Here is a 26,141-nt window from a genome sequence, read left to right as displayed (position 1 = left end):
TAAAAGTTAACATGCATTATATACAAATTCAGTTACAAATAAAAAATATTGTTTACTTTAATTCTGTGTCTTACTCCATCCATCCAATGCCTCAATGCTTTTTGGATCTCCTATCTTTTCATTAACTCTCTATTGTCTCCTTTGTGGTCCTCTAATATCCCAGCTACCCCAGAAAATTTGCACATGTTATTTCTGTCTGGAACTCTCCAGGAAGAAGCAGAGTTTGTTCCCTCTTTTCCTTCAGGTGTCTGAGTAAATGTCATCTTAATCACAGTGGCTTTTCCTGACTACCCTATAGAAAATAGCAGTTCTCCAACCTACCTTTAAAAACTCCCCTTCCCTTTTGCTTGCATTATTTTTCACTAAAGTGCTTAGCATCACACAGCATATTATGTATTTTTTTGTTTGTCACCTTTGTCTTGACTTTGTTTTGCTCATTACTACAGCTATAGTACTAGAACAGTGTCTAGAAAGTAATATAACAGGTGATCAATAAATATTTCTTTAAATGAATGAGTTTCACACGATGGCTATGCATTGTTATGGACAAAGCATTGCATCATGCTCTGAGAATACTTCAACAAGAACTAAAGGTACCTTGCAAGAAAAAAAACCTCAGATAGAACATAGGAAGTACAAATAAAATTATAAAATAGCATCTGAAAAGAGAGAAGAAAAAGATAAATTTGATGTGGAAACTGAAGAGACCTTCATGAAGGATTTGACATTTGAGTGAACCCTTGACTAGAGATGATTTCTACACATGAAGATGCTGGTGAGGACTATCCATCAACAGGAAGATGTATGGGCAAAAACACAGAGATAAGAGAATCTATAGTGAATTTTGTGGATGATTCAATAGCCTGATAAAGGCTAGAACAAAGTGCTATCAAGGAAAAGTAGGCAGTGAGTGACAGTGATGTAAATATGTGTTTATAAGGTCATGTTTGTATTTCATTTACCGGTTCGGTGATTCCTAACATTTGGGAATATGAAAACACTTCTTCAAAACATTGAAACATAACAAAATCCTCATGTGATATAATTGGTTGAAAAATCATATAAAATATATGGCATTAAAAGCCATTACAAATTTAGTACCATCTTTTCAATGCATTTTATTTAATTAAACATGTCACTTTAGAGGCAAAAAAAATAGTATGTGTGTATATATGTTGTAAAAACATACATGGGAGATATACACATAGGTGTGTGTATATATATATATATATATATATATATATATATACACACTTTTTATCACCATTATACAGGCAATGGTTAATATTTATATGGATTTTAGGGCCTCTTGTAGTAAATCCATGGTCACATGGATTTGGAGCACATGAGCCCAGAGCCACAGTCTAGGCAACAAGAACCCATAAAATGAGTAGGAGAATTACATGATGAGGTCTATGTTGTGGAAACTCTGAGGGTTAGAGATTGAAGATACCTCAGAAAACATCTGTGCACAGTCTGCTAACATTATAGAAAAAGAAATTGCAACCCATAGAGATAATAGATATTGGCCAAGATTATAGGTAGAGGACTATGGCTAGTATTCAGGTTCCTGAAGTGATCTCATTAAGCATTTCCATAATGGGATGGATAAGATGGATAAGCACCCAAAAATATCACTAGTAATCAAAAATGAACATCTGTTCCTATCTGGTAAAATAAGATGAAATGTTACACACTTACAATCAGATGTACACTGTTCTCTTTGCTGTGGTATGGGGGTTGTGGTATTTTCAAAATTCAGTATCTAATAGCATATGGATCCTACTCTAGTTTTTCTCTGAGTCTGTATTTAAAAAAACATATTCATCTTCAAGAATTTATCTCTATGTCTCTTTCAACAACTAAAACAATATGTTTGCTCAAGGTCATTTGGAACTTTGACAAGGGAGGTCGTAAGTATACATTGTTTTATACATACTATAACATTTTGAAAATTTAAACATAAACTGCACACCTCGATTGATATAGTATGTATGAAAAAAATTCTATGTCTAAACACTAAAGAACAAAGTTATTTACACTAATGATGATTCTTTCCTCCACCTAATGTGTAAAAACAGGTTTACATATATTAGAGTCCCTTAAAGTGGTTTCTACCTGTCTGGCTCTGGCAAAATCAACGTTCGACATATGCGAACATTTTTTTTATTACCACGCAACAAATTCTGTATCTAATTGAAAGTCATTATGCAGTTGTGCACAGGTAAGACCTGCTACCTGAATGAACACTGAAGCTGTTCCATTTTCCACAGTTACTGCTTCACCAGAAGCAAGGAAAAGAGTACCCTTCCCTCCCTTTCCTTCACCTCTGTAGGGAATTATAAATAACCAATTTAGACATGAGTGAGGAATGGATTTCAAAGTCCCACATGAATTTTCAAAGGCTTAGTGTCATTTACACTTTAAAATATCTTTTACCAATATTCTGGCTCGCTCACTCCCTCTCTTCAAACCCCTAGCACAGCCACATGCACCTCGCCTATTCCTCTCACCAGGTCCTCTAAAAGAAAGTTGCATTATTTCCACTAAAGGATAGTACAGTAAGTCTTTAGGGAACGAGGAAATTAGAAAGTTTATTTATGTACTTTTTCAATTTTAAAGAAAATCATAAGAACACTTGCCTTCTTTCTCACATTGAGATTTTGTTAAGTGTGCAATTATTGCCTTAATTGGATTACAATTGCCTTGAGGCTAGTTTATGCCTTTTACATCATCAAACACACACACATAAAAGATATGACTGAAAATGGAAATGCACAGGACTTTGATGAAGGGATAATTCAATATTTTTATATACCCATTGGATAGCAAACAATTGCATTACTTTCCATTTTTGCAAATATTATTAGTGTAAGATAGAAATTCATTTAAGGATTCTATTTGCTTTTATTGCTAACCTTTCTATATACTTTAATTTTATTATATTCCTGCTCTCCAATATTTTATATGATTAGAATATAGAAACAGTTAATGCAGTATAATATAGCTAACAGATACAATTAAACATAAGTAATACATTCGATGTTTTTTTAAGTAAACCATTTAGTACACCCTACTGTGTTCATCCCTGTATAATTATACATCTTCTGACTTGTCTCATGTAATTCACAATTTCTTCCTGCTGCTTAATCGCAGACTTCAGCAAGCACATCTTAAAGGAGAGACTCAGTACAATTTGTCTATAATCTTTTATTTGCCATGTGCATTAAGGTGATGATTGCCTACATGGAAAAAAATGAGGGGGTGTATAAAAGATACAGGAGTAAAGGCACAGGACGGTTTTAAAGTACATGCATAATTTAGATTCATTCTTGTGGGAGGAAATCACAAGGAAATTAATCAGCAATGTATTTGTAGACTTTGCACCAATCATTTTTGTAAGACACAAGTAACAGTTATCCTATGTTATTTCTCAGTCACAAGAAAGAGAGGCATCAAAAGGCAATCAGGCACAGAAAATCAAACTGGCAGTCCCGGCCCTCAGAGCTTTCTGTGGTGCATAAAACTTCTTTGAACAAGAGAAATGTTAGTGTTCCGGGCTCAGGTGGAAATAGACCCAAAACATTATCACACTAAAAAATATTACATTTCTATCACATTTTGGCCTTTTGATAGAGTAAGTGTTGTCGATAGTCTCTCTGTATTTTATAATATTTAATAACGTCTAAAGACATCATAAGGAATAATGAAAAAGTACAGACTTCGACTAAAGAACAAGTTGTAGCTACCTGTCTAAGGCGGTAAACAGAGTCAGTGATCAGAAACACTGGGCTGAATACGGGAAAATTTACTTTAGACAATAGGGAAGACGAAGTGGTAACGAACTGAGCTTACTAGAAAGAGAGGTGATTAGAAAGCCTTTCATGGCAGGCATATTGCTTTACCATAAAACACAGTTTTATTATAAGACTTTGGTTTTTAGCTAAACCTAATGGCTTTCAGTAACATAACCATCTTTGTTCTGGACTTTAGGCCAGGGTAACTGTGCTGCTCCTTTTCAGTCAGAATCAATTCCTTTGGGGTAGATTACAAATGACTCCTTTTAACCCTTTAAAGTGGTGCCTGTAGCGAATTATGTTCCAAATGTGCTCCGGACCAAGAAGTTTGGCAATGAATACCCTGTTACATATTCAGCTTGTCATTCACAATTAACTCTCTCCCTCTGTTCTGAACTGTTTTATTTCTCCCAAGAGTTATAATTGAAATTGGATAAATAAATAGAAGTTTTAGGCTAGCTTCCCAAACCTTTCAATAGACTTCTAGGAAAGGAAATCTACCACTTCTGGAAAGGAAAAGAAAAGAAAAAAGAAAGAGAGAGAACTATCCAGTGATCATGCCTGAATGAAGGCTGCTGAGCTAGACTGAAATTCCATTTGATCTGTTTCTCTGTTGATTTTGTAAACCTTTCCAAAGGTTTCCATAGTAACAAGTGAATTATCCCCTCTCCCCCCAACATTTTCCAAGCATGTAACAGGGATAGATAAAGGCTAGAGAGAAAAAAGCTACAATATTTTTTCTACTACCAGGATAGATCTGAAGAAGTCATGATTAGTCTTTTAAGGAATCAAGTATGTTTCTCCCACTACAGTCATATGAAAAAGTTGGGTCAGAATTTACTTACATCTCTGATGTCTGCGTTTGCTTCTGTACATGGTCATTCTGAAAAAATCCGACTTTCTAAGAAGTAATTGCTTTGACCACGGAGACAAAGAGACCGGTTGGGCTCCTGCTTTGCAGTAAGACTGTTGCTCACTGACAGAAGGTAACCAGCAATCACACAGTGAAAGCCAGGGTAATACCATTCTCATAAAATTACAGGGGAGATGCTACAGCCTGTAACTACTCTATCTAATGCAAATCTTCTAGAGGAAATTGTATTTCCTTCACCTCCCCCCAACTGGTATCAGTTAAGTTCTCTAATAAAATCTGCACTATTAAAGTGCTGTGCTGGAAGCAATGTTGAATTAAGAACAGATTCGTGTATTTAGCAAGAACAGTAAAACTGAAAATATAAATAGGAAATATAAAAACCCATGTTTGATATTTATAGAAAGCAAAAACTATCCTTTGGGTTCATATGTCTTTCAGCCACCCTATAGTGCTTAGATGTGTATTTTATTTTTGAAACTCTACTAAATTCTTTCTCTGAGCTCTCAATACACTTTGCATGTTCAATTATTAAAGCAATTATCACTTTTAGTTTGGTCTATTTCTCCAAACAGACTGCGTCTCAGGCAGTGCAAGAGTTGTAATATTTTTACATTATTTCCCCAGGCCTAGAATTGAAGGGGCGCTCAATAGGGTCTCAGGCTCAGTGAGTGCCTACTATGTGCTAGGTATCCCCTATGTGCTATGTGCTATGTGTCCCCTCCTGAAAGGAGCTTTTGACGAATCTTTCCCCCGCCTTCATCCTTCCTGCCTCATTTTTGTCCTCAGACCTCTATTTTCACAGTATTGTGGGCATATCCTTATCTGAACACATTGCACACTGTCAACTGGGAAGCATGGAAGCTTTGTCTTCATACACCTTGTACTCTCTGTGCTGAGCACTGCCTGGCACCCAGCAGAAACTCAGGAGTGCTACCTCTCCCAACCACTCCAAAATTGTGTATGATTTCAAATCTCCTCCATGTGCTAATTAGGGTGTTTGAAAAGCAGATTTATTTAGAATACAGAGGATTTATCCACCAGTGAATAATTTCTATGTAATAAGACTTCCTGATTATACATTAAGCTTCATCCTCCAGCTAAAAGCAGAAGACATTTTCAACTGCCAAAATTCTTTTCCAGTGTTAACAAACTCAGTCTACTTATTGATAGGAGGAGATATCAACTCCATAATTCTTAGTAGAAGGATTGTTTCAATGTCAAGAATATTTTCATATTTAAGTAATTACTATATTTCACGATCACAGATATCAAGAATAGCATTTAAGCAGTTTTTTTTTTAAATAGTATTCTTGTCCAGTTTCTTGACTTTTGACTAACAAGCTGCAGTATTTAGTAAGATTCTTTGTCAAAGACCACTACGGTTGTATCTTCATATAAGAAATGGTCAGTTATGGAACACCAGGAGGATTTTCCTTGTGTTTTCTCTAATAGTGATATTAAAATTTTTAATAAATAGGCCTTTTCTTACTGAGATATAATACACCTTATATTCCACAGCCTTTACCTGCTTCTCTCCATAGCACTTTATAATCACCTGATATAGTCTGTATTTACTTGTTTTTCTGTCTCTGCCTATTAGAACATTAGCTTTCAGAGAACAGGGCTTTCTTTTTTCAGAGATATATATCCACAGGGCATATCAGTGCCTGATATAAAGTAGGCTTTCGGTAAATACTTGCTGAATAAAGGGCTCTGTATAAACTAATTTAAATAATAAATACAATACAACTATAGATTATTTTCCAGTAAATTTGGACAATAGTCAAATTCATGCTAATTGACTAAAGTTACTTTCTTACTTAATGCAAATACTAGTCATTTCATGTCTATCTTTTGGTCCTGAGTTCACTGTTTTGAATGAAATTGTATATACTTAGAGGTGTGAAGATAAATTATAAATTTATGAAACAAAGTCACAACCACGAAGCAAGTTCTCCTTTATAAAAATTATTCATGCCATCTGGCCAATAAACCATAAAAATCTCTTATAACCAAACAAAATTAAAAGTTTGTCCGACATACATGTATACATATCTATGATATGAATAAACATGTCATTGGTGATTATTAAGAAGAAATAGCTTAATGATATCATGACATGAATGGTATTAATTTTAACATTATTACATTACACAATCAAATTAGTAGTTTTTCTCTTTTCACATTGTTCTGTATTATCTGTAATTAATATCAATCTTAACAATTTTTGTAAAGACCATGTAACAATTTAATTAAATTCATGTACACACACCACAACTCCTGACCCAGCTTCACTCATCACACAGACACAGATACACATTAAAACAAGAATCCTGACTGACACTCATCAATGTTTGGTACACCTTTGCCCTCTCAACCTTGTAACAGGGTTGACTTTCTTAGTTCCATGTAGGGATTTTCATCTTGTCAACTCTTTTCCTACGGGGAATACGGAGGCATCCATCTACTCTTTGACTTCTATCTGTGTTTCATGCTTCAAACCATCAAAGTTGGGGACCTCAAATATTCCTGATGACTTAAGACCAACTTCATGAGTACCATGTTGCAGTACAGGTAGGAATATGAAGTGGCTGAGAGAGAGGAGAAGGTATTGGCTGGGAAACTTGCAGCCACAAGAATAGGGAGGAGGAATGTGGACACACGGAACAAAAAAAAAGCGGTTAAAGAGAGAAGACAGGTCCAGGCATCTCATTCTTTCTTTCCTACACTCTTCAAGAATCCAGACTAAATGCAGTTGTTTTATCTTCAAAATCAGCTTTATGCCTATAATGTCAGAGGTCAAAAGAAGGAGTGCTTGCTTTATAAAACATCTTTCTATTCCCTGCAACATAATTTCTTATAATGGACCCAATCTTTATATTCCGTATTTACAATACAAATTTAATGTGTTGATAAATTGGGAAGGATGATTTATCATCTAAAATCAAACGATTCTATCAATGTCTTTCTTCTTTTCAGGGAAGGAACTATCTAAAAAATAAAAGTTCCTGGCAAAGTAAGGGAAAACACATTTTAACATAAAAGAATAACCAGAAGGAAAGAAGGAAGGAAGGAAAGAAGGGAGGGAGGGAGGGAGGGAGGGAGGGAGGAAGGGAGGGAGGAAAGAAGAGAGGGAGGGAGGAAGGAAACACAAAAGAAAAAATGTGTGTATTGTGTGTGTGTGGGGGGTGGGTGTGTGTTAGAATGAGGAAAAGAAGTACTATGTGCTGTGTATAAAGCACTGTGCTGAGTACACATCATGTCTCATAATCTTTGCAATTCTATTACTTAGCCACCCCTACCTTCCTTTTAGAAACCAGTAAGACTTCCCCAGATGAGGGCAGGTGCAGATAATATTCAGGGACACTGCATGGCTTACGTAGTTGTGTTGAGATTATTTTATTGTAAGATAGATATGATTTTAGGACTGAATAAGGGACAATGCACAGGGTAGCTGCTGGAAAAGACTTATGTAGAAGTGTCATTATAACATCACTAGTAGTGTATTGAAATCAAGAAAATGATGTCTGCTGGAACTCGTCACATGGAATGAACACTGTGGTTTAATGAGAGCTAACATTCATTTAGGGAGTGTGCATTAGGTGTTAGGCTGTCTTCTCAGAGTTTTACAGGATTACTCACTGAATACTAAAAACAACCCTAGGATGGATTCCTCCTCCTCCTATTACTATTATTATTATAGTTGTTGTTGTTTTTGCCCTTTTTGATGTTTAGCAAGATAAGGCTGAGAGATTAAGTGTTCTGACTAAAGTCTCACAGAGAACAAGAGGTAATGCCCTGCTTTGAACTAGTTGATCTTTCTCTGGAGCCAATGCAGTATAACATGCCATGCACGTAAGGTTGAAGGGATACCTTTGGTAGCTGTTTAGGCAACAAGGGAGGGAGACCCACAGAGACCTATTTCCATAGCAAACAGTGGTGTTTAAATTCTCAGAGGAGTGAATGCAGTTAACTGCAGGGCTTTGGCTGCTGGCAAGGACATCCACGTTCAGAAGCACAGTGGACTGCTCGGGACTTTCTCTTTCTCTTCTCTTTCTCTTTCTCATGTCACCTCACCCACCTTTCCTCTTGCTACCCCAGCCCTCATCCTTTCCTCCAAATAAGACACTGAAAGAAGATTTAAAGAACACCAAGAGTATCAAATTATTAGCCCATCCAGAGTTCGGATTTCCTTATCTGATTTAAAAATTACAATATGTATGTAAGTGATGAATCACTAAATCCTACGCCCGAAACTACTATTACATGGTGCATTAACAAACTGGAATTTAAATAAGAACTTGGAAGGAAAAAACAAGTAACAATGATAATATGTGTTAATTTTGATAAAACTTTTAAGAATTTTATCAGACTTAGTATGTGAACTGTGCAGAAATATTTAACTTGAACTGCATGATATTTATATTTCGGAGAATTACTAGAACAATACAATGGTAAAACCAAAGAGGTGTAAAAAGTTAAGTTGCCAGAATTCCTCATTTACAGATGTCTGGTCTGAAACAGAGAGCTCTGACAAATTTGCCGGACTGGAAACCGAAGGGAACTGAGGGGCATGACCTCAAGCACCTTGAACCCTGTACTTGCAGCAGGGGCTTCAATCCAGGACTCCCGGAGTTAGCCTGGAGCTTCTCCCTCTGAACTCCCTACTCTGAAATTATTTCCTTAATTGATATGAGTGATACGTCAACTTTCCTTTGGTCAGTGTTTCTCAGGTTTTCACAGAAAGTTACCCACAATTCACCTTCTCTTTTGTCATTCTTGTCAGTCTACAGCACAATGTACAGATGAGGATCTTCTCTACCTGTCCCTCAGACACATCAGCTGTCCCTGTGGGAACTCTGCCTTTTCTCCCCTCAGATATGAGCTCTGCCTTCTTTATTAAGACATCTCCTTGCTGCTACAGTCTCTAAAAATTCTTGATGAAAGTCCTTTGCTCAGGTACTTTCATGGATAACATCCAAGCATTTTCAACCACAGCGCAATCACTGATCCATCTTTTCAACAATTTAAGAAAATATATCTGCATTCTCTGTACATGTCTATATCAAATGATTTGCTGTCTTGCCTAATGTTCTGGAACTGGATCCGTATCTCTTTGCCCAGAGTCAAGTGCTCTTCTGTTAGTGGATAATCTAAAAATAGCTATTAATTAAAATATTGAGTGGCTATCATGTTAAAAAATTTTCTTGTCATTTTACCTAGTACCTCCTTTTACTAATAGATTTATCACCGTTCTTTTTTTTTAATCAGAGAAAACACAAAACTTCCTAATGTTTCATCCAAGTTTTCATTTGTAATATAGGTTCAAATGAATGGGAAAATTTCCAAAATGATGATTCTTTATACTTGCCTGTTTGTACTTGACAAACAAGTCAATTGTAAATTCCTCAGTTTGGTTCATTAAATGTTTTTTATGTATCTGGAGAAGACTTTTCTAAGATTTTTTTGTAAACTAGAATAGGATTGTATTACTAAGGTTTTATCCATTTCTTTGGACCTTCTCCAGTTTCTTATGGTCTAATATCAAAAAAATCTTTGAAATCAGTAAATTTTGAAAGTATTTTAATACTTAAAAGTATTCAACACAGTTAAATGTTTCTCTTTTATAACTCACCCTACAATTGATTTTATTTTTACTGAATCTCTTTAGTGGTAATTGTTTTTGAGAATCTTGCTTTTGCCTACTTCCTTTTCTGTATACAGTTTCCATTCCATCTTGTCTTAGTTTCATCATTCTTTCCTTATAGCTTAAATCTGATTATTCAGCCTTAGTTTTATCTTCTTAGTGGTCTTCTTTTCCCATTCATATTTGAATAAATTTATTTGAATTTTCTCGAGGCTAGTGATATTCTATCTTTTTAATCACATCCTTTGGGTGGGCCCAAATATTTAATAGTTACTGAAAGATTTTTTTTTAATTTTTTAATGTTTCTTTATTATTAGTTTTTTGAGAGACAGAAACAGAGCATGAGCAGGTGAGAGGCAGAGAGAGAGAGAGAGAGAGAGAGAGAGAACACAGAATCCAAAGCAGGCTCCAGGCTCTGAGCTGTCAGGACAGAGCCCAGTGCGAGGCTGGAACTCACAGACCATGAGATCATGACCTGAGCCGAAGTCAGATGCTTAACTGACTGAGCCACCCAGGTGCCCCACTAAAAGATTTTTTTTTTAAGAAGCCTAAAACATAAGCAATAAAATTAACCTTGAACTTCCTACGGATTGTAACTGGAAGTATGAAGTAAGGTATTTATGCCTGTGTAAATAGTTTATCTCACTTCAACATATTTTAACAAATGTTGACTGTTACACACTAAAAATGTAGCAATCCTAGATCTAAAAAGTACAAGTCTCAGAGGGGCGATAACCACATACAGGGTAATATGTCTGTAACAAATTACCTCACAGACCTATGAACACAATAATAGAGTTTACGGGACATGGGCATGGTGTGGAGGAATTGCCCTACCATGGTCCCTGGTGGTGTTTTATTGATGAAAAACACTTCCTCAGTAGCTTAAAACTCTGTCTCAGACCTAGCATCTTCACTGTGTTCTGAGATGAAGGGATTCTTATGAGTTTATAAAGAATAAGAAATAATGGTGAGACATTGAAACATCCTTAAAATCATAATGGTTCCCATGATTGTGAACATAATGTGTAGAATTTCACTGTAACAGAATTTACAAAATAAGAATTATATATGCTTTATCATATCTATCTATCTATCTATCTATCTATCTATCTATCATCTGTCATCTATCTGTCTATCATTTCCTATTTACCCATTATCTTCCTATCTTAAAAACCATAGAGTTGTAAGTTGTAGGGCCACCTAGCAAAACAGTGTCCAGGGTGCTTAGAGGATGAACCATACTTCAGTGGCCAGACTCTAGTTAGGAAAGATCTTTAAAGAAGCAGAGTAGAAGGGCGCCTGGGTGGCTCAGTTGGTTAAGCTTCCGACTTTGGCTCAGGTCATGATCTCATGGTTCATAGGTTCGAGCCCCGTGTCGGGCTCTGTACTGACAGCTCAGAGCCTGGAGTCTGCCTCGGATTCTGTGTCTTCCTCTCTCTCTGCCCCTCCCGGTTCATACTCTGTGTCTCTCTCTCAAAAAATAATAAAATATTTAAAATTTAAAAAAAAAGAAGCAGAGAAGATAAAGGTAAGGGTGGTGACCAGCAGCGGCACCTGAGGCACAGGAAGGCAAAATGTAGCAAATGTTCACGAGAAATAAAGTTCTAAATGCCCTCTTGCACAAATGTTTGATTTCCCAGAGCATTGCCCTTCTCTTTTTCCAGTCAATTTTTATCTCAGTCAACTTCTTCCATCAAACTTGCCCTCTCTTCTTTCTTGCCTTTGAACGAGAGCATCTGGCCTTATCTTTCTATTCTATTTTTTCTTCTGCTGTATTGTATCTATATAAAATTATACTTTATTGGATATATGTGGTAGTGGAGTATAAGCAAGGGGTAAGTCACCTCAAATTCTTATTGGTATGAGGCAGAGAATAAGTACATTATGCTAAAAAAGCCTGACTCACAGGATTTAGCACTTTACTGTATGATTTTCTGCTTTGAAGAGTATACTACATTGTGGTTAGGACCAAACATTTTAATTTTATGTCATCACCTGTACGGTTGACCAACATTAGTTTCATAATGCAGGCAATATACATACATATGAGAAATTTTAACTGAAAACAGTTCATTGATTAATTCCAGAAGTCAAATGGAATCATATTTGACTTCTGTAATATTTATTACAGAATTAATTATTAAGTGATTAGTTAGTGCCAAAGATTTTACTTATATTGTTTTATTTAATCTTGAAACAGCTATGTGAGAAAGGAATTGCTATCTCATTTTACAGGTAAGAAAACTGAAGGTCAAGTGAGGTTGAGTTCACAACGCTGGCAGAAAGTAGAGCTGAAATTTGTATCCAAGTTTGTGAACTGCAAAAGCCATGTCTAATCTATGATACCACTAACTTATATATTAAATGAAGAAATGTCAGGCAATAAAACCAAAAAAGCAGGGAACAGAGACCACCATCTAGGATTTTAATTCAGTTTAAATTGCCGGAATTACTGCGATCCTTTTGGAATATGCACCTGCTTTTAATGTGTGAAACAATGGGAGAACAACTTTGATTCACAGAATTTCAATATGGAATACATTCTGATTCCCATCCCAGTACTTCAAATAAAGGATTCTAGAGATGCATGTACAAGGATTCGAAAGATATTTATGTAAAGGCAGCAGAGGAGCCTAATCAATGCATATGATATATATTTGTATTAACTTGAGATCCAGGAAGGATTTGGAGAATGTTCTTCAAGAAAATGAATCAAGTGGGTTAGAATCACTTGGAGAAAGTTTCCAATTAAAATTAGAGAAAATTACGTCAGAAAGTCCAGTGTACACACACACGCACACACATGCACACACACACGCACACACACCCTTGAAAATATTGGGCTAGACATTATGCTAGTTTTTTTGTGATTTAAAAATACAATATTTAGGATGGACAAAGATCAATACCAAGATGTATGATTTTTTATGGGCTTTTAAAACCTGCTAATTAAACATGACTTTCTATTATGGATCACATTCAGCCTATATTGATTTCTAATGATAACATCAAAATTGTTACTTCAAAATTTCTAATCATTTCCAACGTAAAATGTACATAAAATATCTTAAGTATATTAATAGAGTTCATTTCAGCCTGTCTACAAAAGTGGTATACACAGCAGTCCTGTTCTCCTAATTTCTTTCCTGTTCATATTTAGCTATAATTATCACATTGATGAGCTACTTCAGCCTGCTGAGTTGAATAGATTGAATTTTCAGGTATAATTTAGCATTACATAGCCCAAGGGTATTTCAGGAATCCAGCTCCAATCCTCATTTTGTGTGTATTTGTGTCTGCTAAAGGGCTCAGAACCACCTGGATAGTCTTTGACCTCACATATGTGTTCAAAGACAACTATTTGAATAAACTCTGCATTTGCCATTACCAGCACAGCAGTATGTGAACAGTAAATATGTAAATGAAATTCATGATTCTCTTACTGTTATAAAAACCATTTTTAGATGTTTACTTAAATGGCCTCAGATACAGAAACAGGACTATGCATGGAAAAAGGAGTCTCAAATTTTATTTTCCAAATGCTTTCCTTTGCTTTGATGAACATTAAATCTCAAGTTATCTTTAAATCATGTCTTGGAAAGCTTCAGAAAACCCACCTGGACTGTGCAGTAAATACATAAATGAGTCATTAGGGGGCTCACAAAATATGAACACAAATACAGCATGTGAAAGGTGATTATTCAATTTCAAAAACCTTTGGTTCCCCACTTCTTTTTTTTAAAGTATTTATTTATTTTTGAGAGACAGGGAGAGAGAGCACAAGCAGGGGAAGGGCAGAGAGAAAGTGGGAGACAGAATCCAAAGCAGGTTCCAGGCTCTGAGCTGTCAGCACAGAGCCCGACCCAGGGCTTGAACTCACAAGCTGTGAGATCATGATATGAGCCAAATTTGGAAGCTTAACCAGCTAAGCCACCCAGGCGCCCCTGGTTCCCGACTGCTAAGACTCCTCAAAAAAATGTTTGCAAGAAAGTAGCAATAGAGAACGAACTGGGATTTCAGCTTATAACAACCTGATCTTGACTCAATGAGAAAAAACAATTGTCTTTTACGATTTTCTAGAAGACATTATGGTATGTATTTTCAGTAGCATAAATACCTATGTTTCCACCAGGATTAAATAGCAGATGTTTCTAATCCTACCAGGATTAGATTATATTTTTTTCTTATATTAGGATTCTATGTATGATACCTCACTAAAACTAAGTTAACTTTAATTTTTTTTTGTTTATCCAATCCATATACTCAAATTGTGCCATGTGGATAAAGTGATGCTGAGTAAAGATAGACAATACAGCTATACAACTGTTTGTATAGTTTTTATTTTAGTGAAGACATTGAGTGATAACATAAAAAATATATTCTGAAAAATATATATATATTCTGTACGTTCAAAAATAGGTGCTCTAAAAGTAGATTTGTGGCCCTATGACAGTGTGTATAAAAACAGCCCTTGACAGTAAGTCAGTCCATTCTTCTCTGAGATTCTGTGGAGGAGAGCTCCTTCTGTGGAAGGAGTGCTCAAAGAATAGTCACAGGTGGCCACAAGGTGTTGGTGAGAGATCTACCAAGGTTGGTGAAAAGCTTATAGAAATATGCGGTTGTATAAAGTGGATGACGATACATAATTGATATTCAATAAATAATGTTGAAGAAGTTATTCCTTTTTATTTTTAATTATTTTTAGTTTTTTAATTTTAATTTTTTAATTTTGGGAGGGAGAGAGCATGTAAGCAGGGCAGAGGGGGAGAGAGAGAATCCCAAGCAGTCTCCACTCTCAGTGCAGAGCCGGACGCAAGGCTGAATACCATGACCATGGGATCATGACCTGAGCCAAAATCAAGAGTCGGACACTCAGCTGACTGAGCCATTCAGGCACCCCTGACAAAGTAATTCTTACGTTAACTTTGTTACCAATTTATAATGACACTCCAAACAATTGTTCATTACTCAAATTAAGATAATAGTTAATAGAATTGCATGCCTCATTACTTCATTTCACAAATACTTATTAAGTATACACTGACACAAGATAGAAGGGGGCACAGGAAGACAAAATAACCATGGTATTAATCTGAAATTTTATTTACTAATAGATATCATGTGAATCCAAAGATTTTTAAAAAGAGTATTTAATGAAAATACCAGTTAAAATATTTGTCCATATCAATGAGGATAAATGAATATGGTACCAATACCTAAATGCTGATTTGAGTTTTGCAGAAGTGCAGTGAGTGGTGATAGAAGCTCATGTAATATGTCAGTAAGTATCTGACAAGAGCTAATTCCATGCAGATCACTGGGCAAGACATCTTGAGAAATTTCAGTGGAAACAAAGCAAATTATATCTATGCTGGAGAATATCATAGGAATGTAAGCCAAGATATGGGTATGTGGGCTGGTGCTCATGACCTGAGTGGGTTAATAGCAGCTGCCCAAATATCCTAAAGCAGCTGAAATAAATTGCTGAAAAATATGTGTAAAGGTCTGACACATTCTTAGAAATAATGGTTAACAAATATGACTTCAGAGAATGGTAATAAGAAAAATTTTATAATGAGAACACCAAATCAAGGCATTTCTGGTCAACTGTCATTCCACTTGACATTAATCAACATCTGACAAAATTAATTATTATCTTTCTCTTGAAAACCCTATTCCTTGGCTCTATGCTATTGCTGTTTTTTTTTTAATTTTCCTTACAAGTACAAAATTAATTACTGTAGATCAAACTTTGTAAAATGACAGACTCATATTCTTAAGTTGCTAAATATATTTAAAGCTCAAGATTTGCAGCCAGACTTGCTTATTTATTTAGATAGTTCTGCAACCCAGCTGCATGAGCTTGGGTAAGTTGCTTTACGTATCTATACCACAGTTCCTTCATCTATAGAAGTTTCCTCATCCAGGGGCACCTGGGTGCCTTAGTCAGTTAAGTGTCTGACTCTTGACTTTGGCTCAGGTCACGATTTCATGGTTTGTGTTAGTTCAAGCCCAATATTGGGCTCTGTGTTGAGCCTGCTTGGTAGTCTTTGTCTCCCTCTCTCTGCCTCTCAAAACTAACTAAATACACATTTAAAAAAATTATATATATATATATATATATGTCATATATAACATCTTCCCAGGATTATTGTAAGAATTAAATGAATGAATATATAAACAGTGCTTAGAAGAGCAATTGGCATAAGCATTAGCTGTTCTTACTAAATACATCCATGTAGATGTCCAAAAGCCATATATATCAAATCCAGCATGTGCAAAAAATATGCTTCTTTCCCATTGTTTCTGGCCAGATCAAAATATATCATAAAACTATAATCCACTACATCTGTTTCATCTGTTCACTATATTCCTAGCAGCCAGCTCAGTGTCTGAAACATACTAGCTGCTCTACAAATATTTATAAATAAATGAAACATATTAGTTTTCTGGTTTTACTGCAACAAATTACCACAAACTTAGTCATTTAAAACAGCAAAAATTTATTCTTATAATTCAGAAAGTAAGAAGTTTAAAATAAGTCATTGGTCAGGCAACAGTCTTTCTGAAGAATTCAGAAGAGAATCTGTTTGTTTTTTCCAACTTCCACAGTTTGCTTATCTTCCTTGGCTCATGACCTGGTCCACCTTAAAAGTATGTCACTCCAACTACTGGTTCCATTGCCACATCTCCTTTTTCTTCCTTTGACCCTCTTGCCTCTCTTAAAGGATATTTGGACTTACCAATGGCCCATTCAGAAAATCCAAGATAATATCCACATTTTAAGATCCTTAATTTGATCATCACTGATCAAAATCCCTTTTGCCATATAAAATAATATATATATATATATATATATATATATATATATATATATATGTATATGTATACACACACACACACACACACACACACACACACAAAAGTTCTGGGGATTAAGATGTGGGTATCTTAAAAGTCATTATTCTCTCCATCACAGTCTGCACTCTGATTCCGAAAGAGTCATGTCCATCCCATATACAAAAGTCTCAATACAGTAGAATAAAAACTCAAAGTTCAAAATCTCATCTTGTCACCTCAAAAGTCCAAAATCCAACTGGAAAAACTTCATTATGTCTCAAGGACTGGGAATAATCCCCCATGGATCTTGGTTCCTCCCTCCAGGACCATAGTTCTGCTCTTTGGGCCCATGGTTTCATCTTTTGGTCCTAGGCTCTGCCCTCAGAGTCATCCACAATTTTTCTTGACAATAGTGCATGTTTGTAGTAGAGGAGTTTTGTCATACTGTTTCTTGTCTGTAGAATTTTGTTGAGTCCAGCAGTATCTTTATTTCTTCATTTATTTTTTTAAAAATATACATTTATTTTTGGAAGAGCACAAGCAGGAAGGGGCAAAGAGAGGGGGACACGGGATCCAAAGCAAGCTCTACACTGACAGGCTGACAGCAGCAAGGCCAATGTGGAGCTCAAACTCACAAACCACCAGATTATGACCTGAGTCAAAGTTGGTCCCTCAACCAACTGAGCCACCCAGGTGCCCCAGCTGTTGTTTATTTTGTTCTTTCTTTGTCCCTTTCAGATCAAGATGGCAGTATTTCTGCTTGTATAACATCCTTAAGAACCCAGTGGTCTCCCATATATGGCATGGGGATTCACTCCATTAGACCAGAAGATCCTCCATAATCTTTGGGGGGAATCCTCTATTCCTGGATCCTGCCAAGATGGCAGAGAGGACCCATAAGACATATGCCTATCTCTTCAAAAACCCTCTGTATGACTGAACACACTTATCCTTCTATCCTTTCAAAGCATTAACAAAAGATTGGCCAGCCACACATCTCTGGAGCATGCTTTCCTGACAGTGAGTATCCTTATTTTGGCATCTTTTGTAGTATGGATAGACTGAGAATTCCCAACATTATCAAATCCTGATTCCTTTTTGGTTAACAGTTATTTCCTGAATTTACCTCTTTCTCTTTACATTTTACAGTAAATAGCAAGAAGAAATCAGGTCATACCTTCAATGCATTGCTTGTAAATTTCCTGAGCTAAATATCCTAATTCATCACTTACCATGTAAATGCATTACATGTACCAGATAACAGTTCATCTGCTTTCCACAAAACTGTAGTAACAGTTAAGCAAGCTTTCTACCATTATATAACAAAGAAGCCCTTTTTCAATAACATGTTCCTCATTTCCTTTTGAGTCCTCACCAGTATCTCTCAACTTAAACATTTAATGTACTTTCTATCAATGGTTTGCTTAGTACGAAGGTAAGTATTCTTTAAGGCAATGTAGATTTTCTCTATATTGCTCCTCACTTTTTTTCTGTATCCTTAAACATTCATTTTCTACTAAAAGTTTGTTAAGCGCAATCTAATTTTTTGGATCATACTAAAAATTCCTCTAGCCCCTAGCCATTACCCAATTCCAAAACTACTTCCTGATTTTTAGATATCTGTTAGAGTTACAACCTACTTCTAGGTAAAAAAAAAATCTTTATTTGTTACATATTCCTGAGGATGCATATTATCATAATAATAGTGACTTAAAACAACACAAATTTACACCAAGATACATTATAGTTAAAATATCAAAAGTTAAAGATAAAGAGGAAATTTTAAATGGTAGAAAATAACAACTTGTTACATACCAGGGACTATCAGCAGATTCTTCAGCAGAAACTTCATAGGCCAGAAGGGTGATATATTTAAAGTACTGAAAGCAAAACACTTGCAACTAAGAATTCTCTACCTGGCAAGGTTATCATGCAGAATTGAAGGACAGATAAAAGGCTTTCCAGAGAAACAAAAGCTAACAGAATTCATCACTATTAAACTGGCTTTAAAAGAAATGTTAAAGGGATTTTTAACCTTAAAAGAAGGGTCTCTAATTAGAAACAAGAAAATATATGAAAGTAAAAATGTCACTGGAGTTAATTTAGCTTTCTAATATGAAGATTAAAAGACAAAAATGGTAAAAATAACTCTAACTACAATAATTAGTTAAGGGATACATAAAATAAAAAGATATAAAATACGACAACAAAAGTATAAAATATCCCAAATAACAAAAGGCCAGGACTAGATAACTTCACTGGTGAATCCTATCAAACATTCAAAAAAGACTTAATACCTTGGCAAGCTCTTCCAAAAAACTGAAGAGATGAGAATGCCTCCAAACTTATTTTATAAGGCTAGTTGTTACCCTGATACTAAAACTGGACCAGACAGCACACACACACACACACACACACACACACACACAGCTAATATTCCTGATGAACATAGATGCAAAAATCCTCAACAAAATATTAGCAAATGGGATTCAACAATATGTGAAGAGGATCAAATACAATGATCAAGTGGGAATTATTCCAGGGATGCAAGGATGGTTCAACTTCTACAAATTAATCATCATGATACACCACATTAGCAAAATAAGGGATGAAAACCAATGATCATCTCCATAAATACAGAAAAAGCATTTGACAAGATTCAACATCCATTTATTTATTTATTTATTTATTTTTCCCACTTGCTACTGACTTTATTTTTTTTTAATATATGAAATTTATTGTCAAATTGGTTTCCATACAACACCCAGTGCTCATCCCAAAAGGTGCCCTCCTCAATACCCATCACCCACCTTCCCCACCCTCCCACCCCCCATCAACCCTCAGTTTGTTCTCAGTTTTTAACAGTCTCTTATGTTTTGGCTCTCTCCCACTCTAACCTCTTTTTTTTTCCTTCCCTTCCCCCATGGGTTTCTGTTAAGTTCTTAGGATCCACATAAGAGTGAAACCATATGGTATCTGTCTTTCTCTGTATGGCTTATTTCACTTAGCATCACACTCTCCAGTTCCATCCACATTGCTACAAAAGGCCATATTTCATTCTTTCTCATTGCCACGTAGTATTCCATTGTGTATATAAACCACAATTTCTTTATCCATTCATCAGTTGATGGACATTTAGGTTCTTTCCATAATTTGGCTATTGTTGAGAGTGCTGCTATAAACATTGGGGTACAAGTGCCCTTATGCATCAGTACTCCTGTATCCCTTGGATAAATTCCTAGCAGTGCTATTGCTGGGTCATAGGGTAGGTCTAGTTTTAATTTTCTGAGGAACCTCCACACTGCTTTCCAGAGCGGCTGCACCAATTTGCATTCCCACTAACAGTGCAAGAGAGTTCCCGTTTCTCCACATCCTCTCCAGCATCTATAGTCTCCTGATTTGTTCATTTTGGCCACTCTGACTGGCGTGAGGTGATATCTGAGTGTGGTTTTGATTTGTATTTCCCTGATAAGGAGCGACATTGAACATCTTTTTATGTGCCTATTGGCCATCCGGATGTCTTCTTTAGAGAAGTGTCTTTTCATCAACATCCATTTATGATAAAAAGTCTCAGCAAAGTCAGTACAGATGGAAAGTACCATAACATAATAAAGGCCATATACGACAAGCCCATAGCTAACATCTTATTCAATGGTGACAAGCTGAAAGTTTTTCCTTTAAGTTCAGGAATAAGACAAAGATGTCTACTCTCACCACTTTTATTCACCATAGTATTGGAAGTCCCAGCCAGAGTAATTATACAGCAAAAAGAAATAAAAGGCATCCATATTGGAGAGGAATAAGTAAAGCCATCACTGTTTGTGGGTGGTATAATTTTACATATAGAAAACTCTACACAATCCACCAGAAAAACTTTAGAACTAACAAATGAATTCATAAAATTGAAGGTTACAAAATCAATATGCAAAATCTATTGTGTTTTTATATAATAATAATGAACTATGAGAAAAAACTTAACCTCATGTACATTTGCATCAAAAAGAATAAAATACCAAAGAATACATTTACTTAATCAAGGAGGTGAAAGAACTTTACACTTAAAACTATAGGACATTGATGAAAGATACTGAAGAAGACACAAATAAATAGAAAGATAGAAAGATATTCTGTGCTCATGGCTTGGAAGAATTAATATTGTTAACATGTCTATATTACTTGGGGCACCTGGGTGGCTCAGTCAGTTAAGTGTCCGACTTTGGTGCAGGTAATGATCTCACAGTTTGTGGGTTCAAGCCCCACATCAAGCTCTGTGTTGACAGCTCAGAGCCTAGAGCCTGCTTCAGATTCTGTGTCTCCCTTTCTCTCTGCCCCTCCCCTGCTCATTCTCTCTCTCAAAAATAAACATTAAAAATTCTTTTAAACATGTCCATAATACTCAAAGCAATCTATAGATTCAATGCAATCCTTATCAAAATTCCAATGGCATTTTTCACAGAAATAGAACAAACAATCCTAAAATTTGTATGAAGCCACAAAAGATTCCAAATAGCCAAAGCAATCTTGAGAAAAAAACAAAGCTGAAGTCATCATGCTTCCTAATTTCAAATTATATTACTAAGCTATAGTAATCAAAACAATATAGTATTGGTGTAAAACTTAACACAAAGATCAATAGAACAGAATAAAAAGCCCATAAATAAATCCATGAATACACGGTCAATTAATTTACAACAAGGAAGGCAAGAATTTGCAATGGGGAAAGGACAGTCTCTTTAATAAATGATGTTGGGATAATGGATAGCCATAGGCAAAAGAGTGAAAGTAGACCACTATATTACACCATACACAAAAATTAACTCAACATGGATTAAAGACTTAAATGTAAACCTGAAACCATAAAACTACTAGAAGAAAACAGGCAATAAATTCCTGGACACTGACCTTGGCAATGATTTTTTTGAACCTAATTCCAAAGGTAAGGGCAACAAAACCAAAAATGAACAAATGGGACTACATCCAAAGAAAAAGCTTCTTCACAGCAGAAGAAACCAACAACAAAATGAAAATGCTACCTGATTAATGGGAGAAGATATCTGCATATAATATATCTGATAAGAGGTTAATATCCAAAATATATAAAGCTCTTCTACAACCCAGTAACAAAAAACAAACAAAAACAAAGAATCTAATTAAATAATGGACAAAGGATCTGAATAGACATTTTTTCCAAAGAAGACATAGAGGTGGCCAACAGGTACATGAAAAGATGCTCAACATCACTAATCAAACTCAAAATAAACAAAATAAATCAAAATCACAATAAAATATCACCACACACTTGTCAAAATGGATACTGTCAAAAAGACAAGAAACAAGTGTTGCTGAGAATTTGGAGAAAAGGGAAGCCTAGTTCACTACCGGTGGGAATATAAATTATTGTGGCCACTATGGAAAATGGTATGGAGGTTCCTCAAAAAAGTTAAAAATAGAGCTACCATAAGATCCATTAATTCTATTCCTGGGTATTTATCCAAAGGAAATGAAAACACTCATTTGAAAACATATATATACACCCCAATGCTTATTGCAATACTATTTACAATAGTCAAGATATGAAGACAACCTAAATGTCTACTGATGAATGAATGGATAAAGAAAATGTAATACACACACACACACACACACACATATATACACACATACATACATATACATATGTGCATATACACACATATACATGTACACACACAATGGAATATTACTCAGTCATAAAAAAGAATGAAATCTTGCTATTTTTGACAACACAGATGAAGTTTAATGAACAAACAAAACAAAACAAAACAAAACCAGAAGACACAGAGAACAGATTGATGGTTGCCAGGGGAGAGAGGTGTAGGGGAGTGGGCAAAACGGTAAAAGGTATTAAGAGGTATAAACTTTCAGTTATAAAATAAATAAATCTTGGAGATGTAATGTACAGAATGATGACTGTAGTCAATAATATTATATTCTATATTTGAAAGTAGTTAAGAGAGTAGATATTGAAAGTTCTAATCCTAAGGAAAAAAAGTGCAAGTCTGTGTAGTGATGGATGGTGGATCACTAGACCTATTGTGACTTACACTTTTGTAGTGTATACAAATCCCAAATCATGTTGTGCGCCTGAAACTAATATACTATGTAAATTACACTATTATTTAAAAAATCCTGAATGACGGACATGGAAGAATTCCCTGTAACAATAATTCACTGTAGTATGTACACTATAAAATCTACATTTAAAATTTTTTGTAACAAAAATTAGGAAAAAAAAACCCTACAAATTTATTTTCTTAATGGCTGTAAATCAAAAGTATAAAGTTAAATTGTAGGTCATGTTGCATTCCATCTGGATGCTTCAGAGTAGAATCTGGGGAACCCATTTCCTTTCATCTCCTAGCTTCTAGAGGCTGCTGGCATTTCTTGACTTAATGGCCTCTTTGTCCATCTTCAAAGTACATTATTTCAACAGCTGGTTCCATTTTCATATCTCCTTTCACTCACTTGTATCATGCTGCCTCCATTTCATAAGGGCCCTCATGATTACATGGACCCATCCAGATAATCCAGGATAACATCTCCCCATCTGAAGATCCTTAACCACATTTGCAAAGTCTCTTTTCCACAGAAGTTAACATATTCAAAGGTTCTGAGGATTGGTACATGGACATCTTAAGGGGGACATTATTCTGTCTAACACTTTGAGTGAATGATACCCTATACGCAGGTTTCTTTGGCCACATTCTAGGGATCTTTCTCTCATAACTAGTCCTCTTATTACTCCTTAATCAACATACACTTCCTATGTACGTTGCCCCTCCCCATTCCTACTAGCATGACTTTTTACCACTCAAACCTCTCTCACTCAGCTCCAATCTTTCCATTGGTCAATACAGAATGCCCTAACTTACTTACATTTTTAATTCCTTGCTTCCAGATGACAATGGAATAGCATCTAAAATTCTTAGCATGATGTTTATGATCTTCCAAACTCTGGCCTCAACTTTTCTTCTTTTATAGTCTTAGCTTCCCCCACCCTCCATAATATGGCAAAGGAACAGCTCTTGGTTGTTTTATAAACCTACCTGTCCATTAATAGCATTTGTTTATGATGTTTATTTTTTGAAAGGTCCTGCTATGTAACTCAAATAAAATATCTGTCCTGAGCTTTCTCCAGTACCCTCATTTTGGAATTTGTTTTTCCTTGTTATATACTCACATGATAATTTATTTATAATATTGACCACAATCTACTACAACAAATTATAGTGATTTGTTTTATAATTAAAGTAAATATTTGTGTCTGCCTCTCCCATAAGATTAATCATGAGAATAGAGTCAGTTTCATGGGTAGCTTTATATCTCCTATAATGCCCAACACTCTGTACTTAGTGGGTGCTCAATAAAATGTTACATGAATTGTGAAATGGTAAATTGAGAAACAGTCCATCAAGAGGCAAGCATATACAAAGTTGCTTAACAGTCATTATGTTGCAAAAAAATAGTGTTTATTGTGGCTTAATACCATGAGGGAAAACTAAATAAATCGCCAGTATCCTCTTTTGTGATTTTTAGGAAAATAATTCTCTACTCTTTTAGCTAAAGAAATGACCATGATATACAATACTTCATGCTTTGAATAGACCAGATTCTCTCTCCCCCCACCTCTCTCTGTTTCTCTCTTTATCTCTCCCTCTCCCATTCCCCCCATCTTCCTCTTCCTCTATTTCTGTGTGTGTGTGTGTGCGCGTGTGTGTATGCGTGTGCTTGCATGCACTGTTATGACTTTTATATTTCTCCTCTATTCCTGTATGGGAGTAAATCAACTCAATGAAATCTAATAAGACAGAAGAACCCTGCACCTACTGATTCACTAGTACAGGGAAAATACAACCACATGGCATAATAAGCAAATGGGAAAAGGTAAATTACAACCACAAAGACTCACTATTTAGTAGTACAATGACATTCGTATTGCTTTCCTCGTGTAGACCCTAATGCTTATAATTACATGGAATATCTTACTGGATTTAATAAAAGTAGAATATGGTATCTTAAAGTTTTCAAGAGTGGTGATGGAATTGAACTGACAACATTTATTTTTAGTTAACATTCCCTATGATCGCAGATGAGAAGGCCAAGATTAAACTCTAATTATAGAGGAGGATACAAATTGTTTATCCATTTAGTTTAAAGTTTTGTTCCTTGTACAGAATGCTGACTATGCTCTTTTGTTACCAACTAGGAATCAGTTGCAGACAACAGATCTGTACTTGTAGGTACTTTGTACAGAAAGGCATTTACTATAAGGCATTAAATAGCTTACAAGATCACTGAAAGGGATGAAGAAAGAGACTTAAATTGAGCTTTCATCAAAGCTCACTCAAAGCTACGCTGCAGAACTGAGCACCCAGATGAGCTGCCACCATATCTCTTGGCTCAGGAAGTCACTTTCTGAGTACAAAGTAGGCTCTAGAATCCTGCCACCATTGCCATTGTCACAACTAATCTGCCTTTAGGATTAGGAAACAATAGCTCGCTCCTAACCTACACTGTGCCTATTACAATAGAAATCAAAAAAATAAATGACTCATGCTTGGCATTTTTAGTTTCCCAGTTTCCAAAGCAGAGCAAGTAAAACCAGGAAAAGGTTGGAATAGATGCCTGGTCATCATATTCATCATCTATGGTGAGTTGCAATATGAGAAATGTCATAATATGTTCATTTAATGCATTACTTTGCCTTAAATAGCATAAACTCAAAAAATTATGAAACTTCTATGAGTAACAATAACATTTTAAAAATGAAAATCCTGTTATGTTTCTCTCCACTTACAATACTTAAGAGCGTCCATTAAATTAATTAAATCCATGGGGATGGTACCAATGGATTGCACACAACGTACAAGTTAGCCTCTGCTCATAATAAAAGTTTACACCTTCAGCTGGAAAGACAATGACTGAAAATATGACACCAAAA

General features: G+C 35.5%; 1 protein-coding gene across 9 annotated transcripts in view; it reads right to left on the bottom strand.

The window, feature by feature from the left end:
* RALYL (RALY RNA binding protein like) overlaps positions 1-26,141 on the bottom strand; it is a 718,293-nt gene that overhangs the window by 209,274 nt on the left and 482,878 nt on the right. Inside the window, exon 1 of one of the 9 annotated variants that reach the window (XM_006943292.5) lies at positions 4,643-4,799. The exons of the other annotated variants lie outside the window; for them this stretch is intronic. Within the exon in view, the coding sequence (XP_006943354.1) occupies positions 4,643-4,679 (37 nt within the window). The 5' untranslated portion in view covers positions 4,680-4,799. Of the gene's footprint in view, positions 1-4,642; positions 4,800-26,141 lie in introns of those variants that run through there. 9 annotated transcript variants of the gene reach the window in all.

The sequence above is a fragment of the Felis catus genome, chromosome F2 (assembly GCF_018350175.1).
Source record: "Felis catus isolate Fca126 chromosome F2, F.catus_Fca126_mat1.0, whole genome shotgun sequence".
NCBI lineage: Eukaryota > Metazoa > Chordata > Mammalia > Carnivora > Felidae > Felis > Felis catus.
Note: the sequence above shows the minus strand (reverse complement) of the source record. Positions and strands in the feature narration are given on the sequence as shown.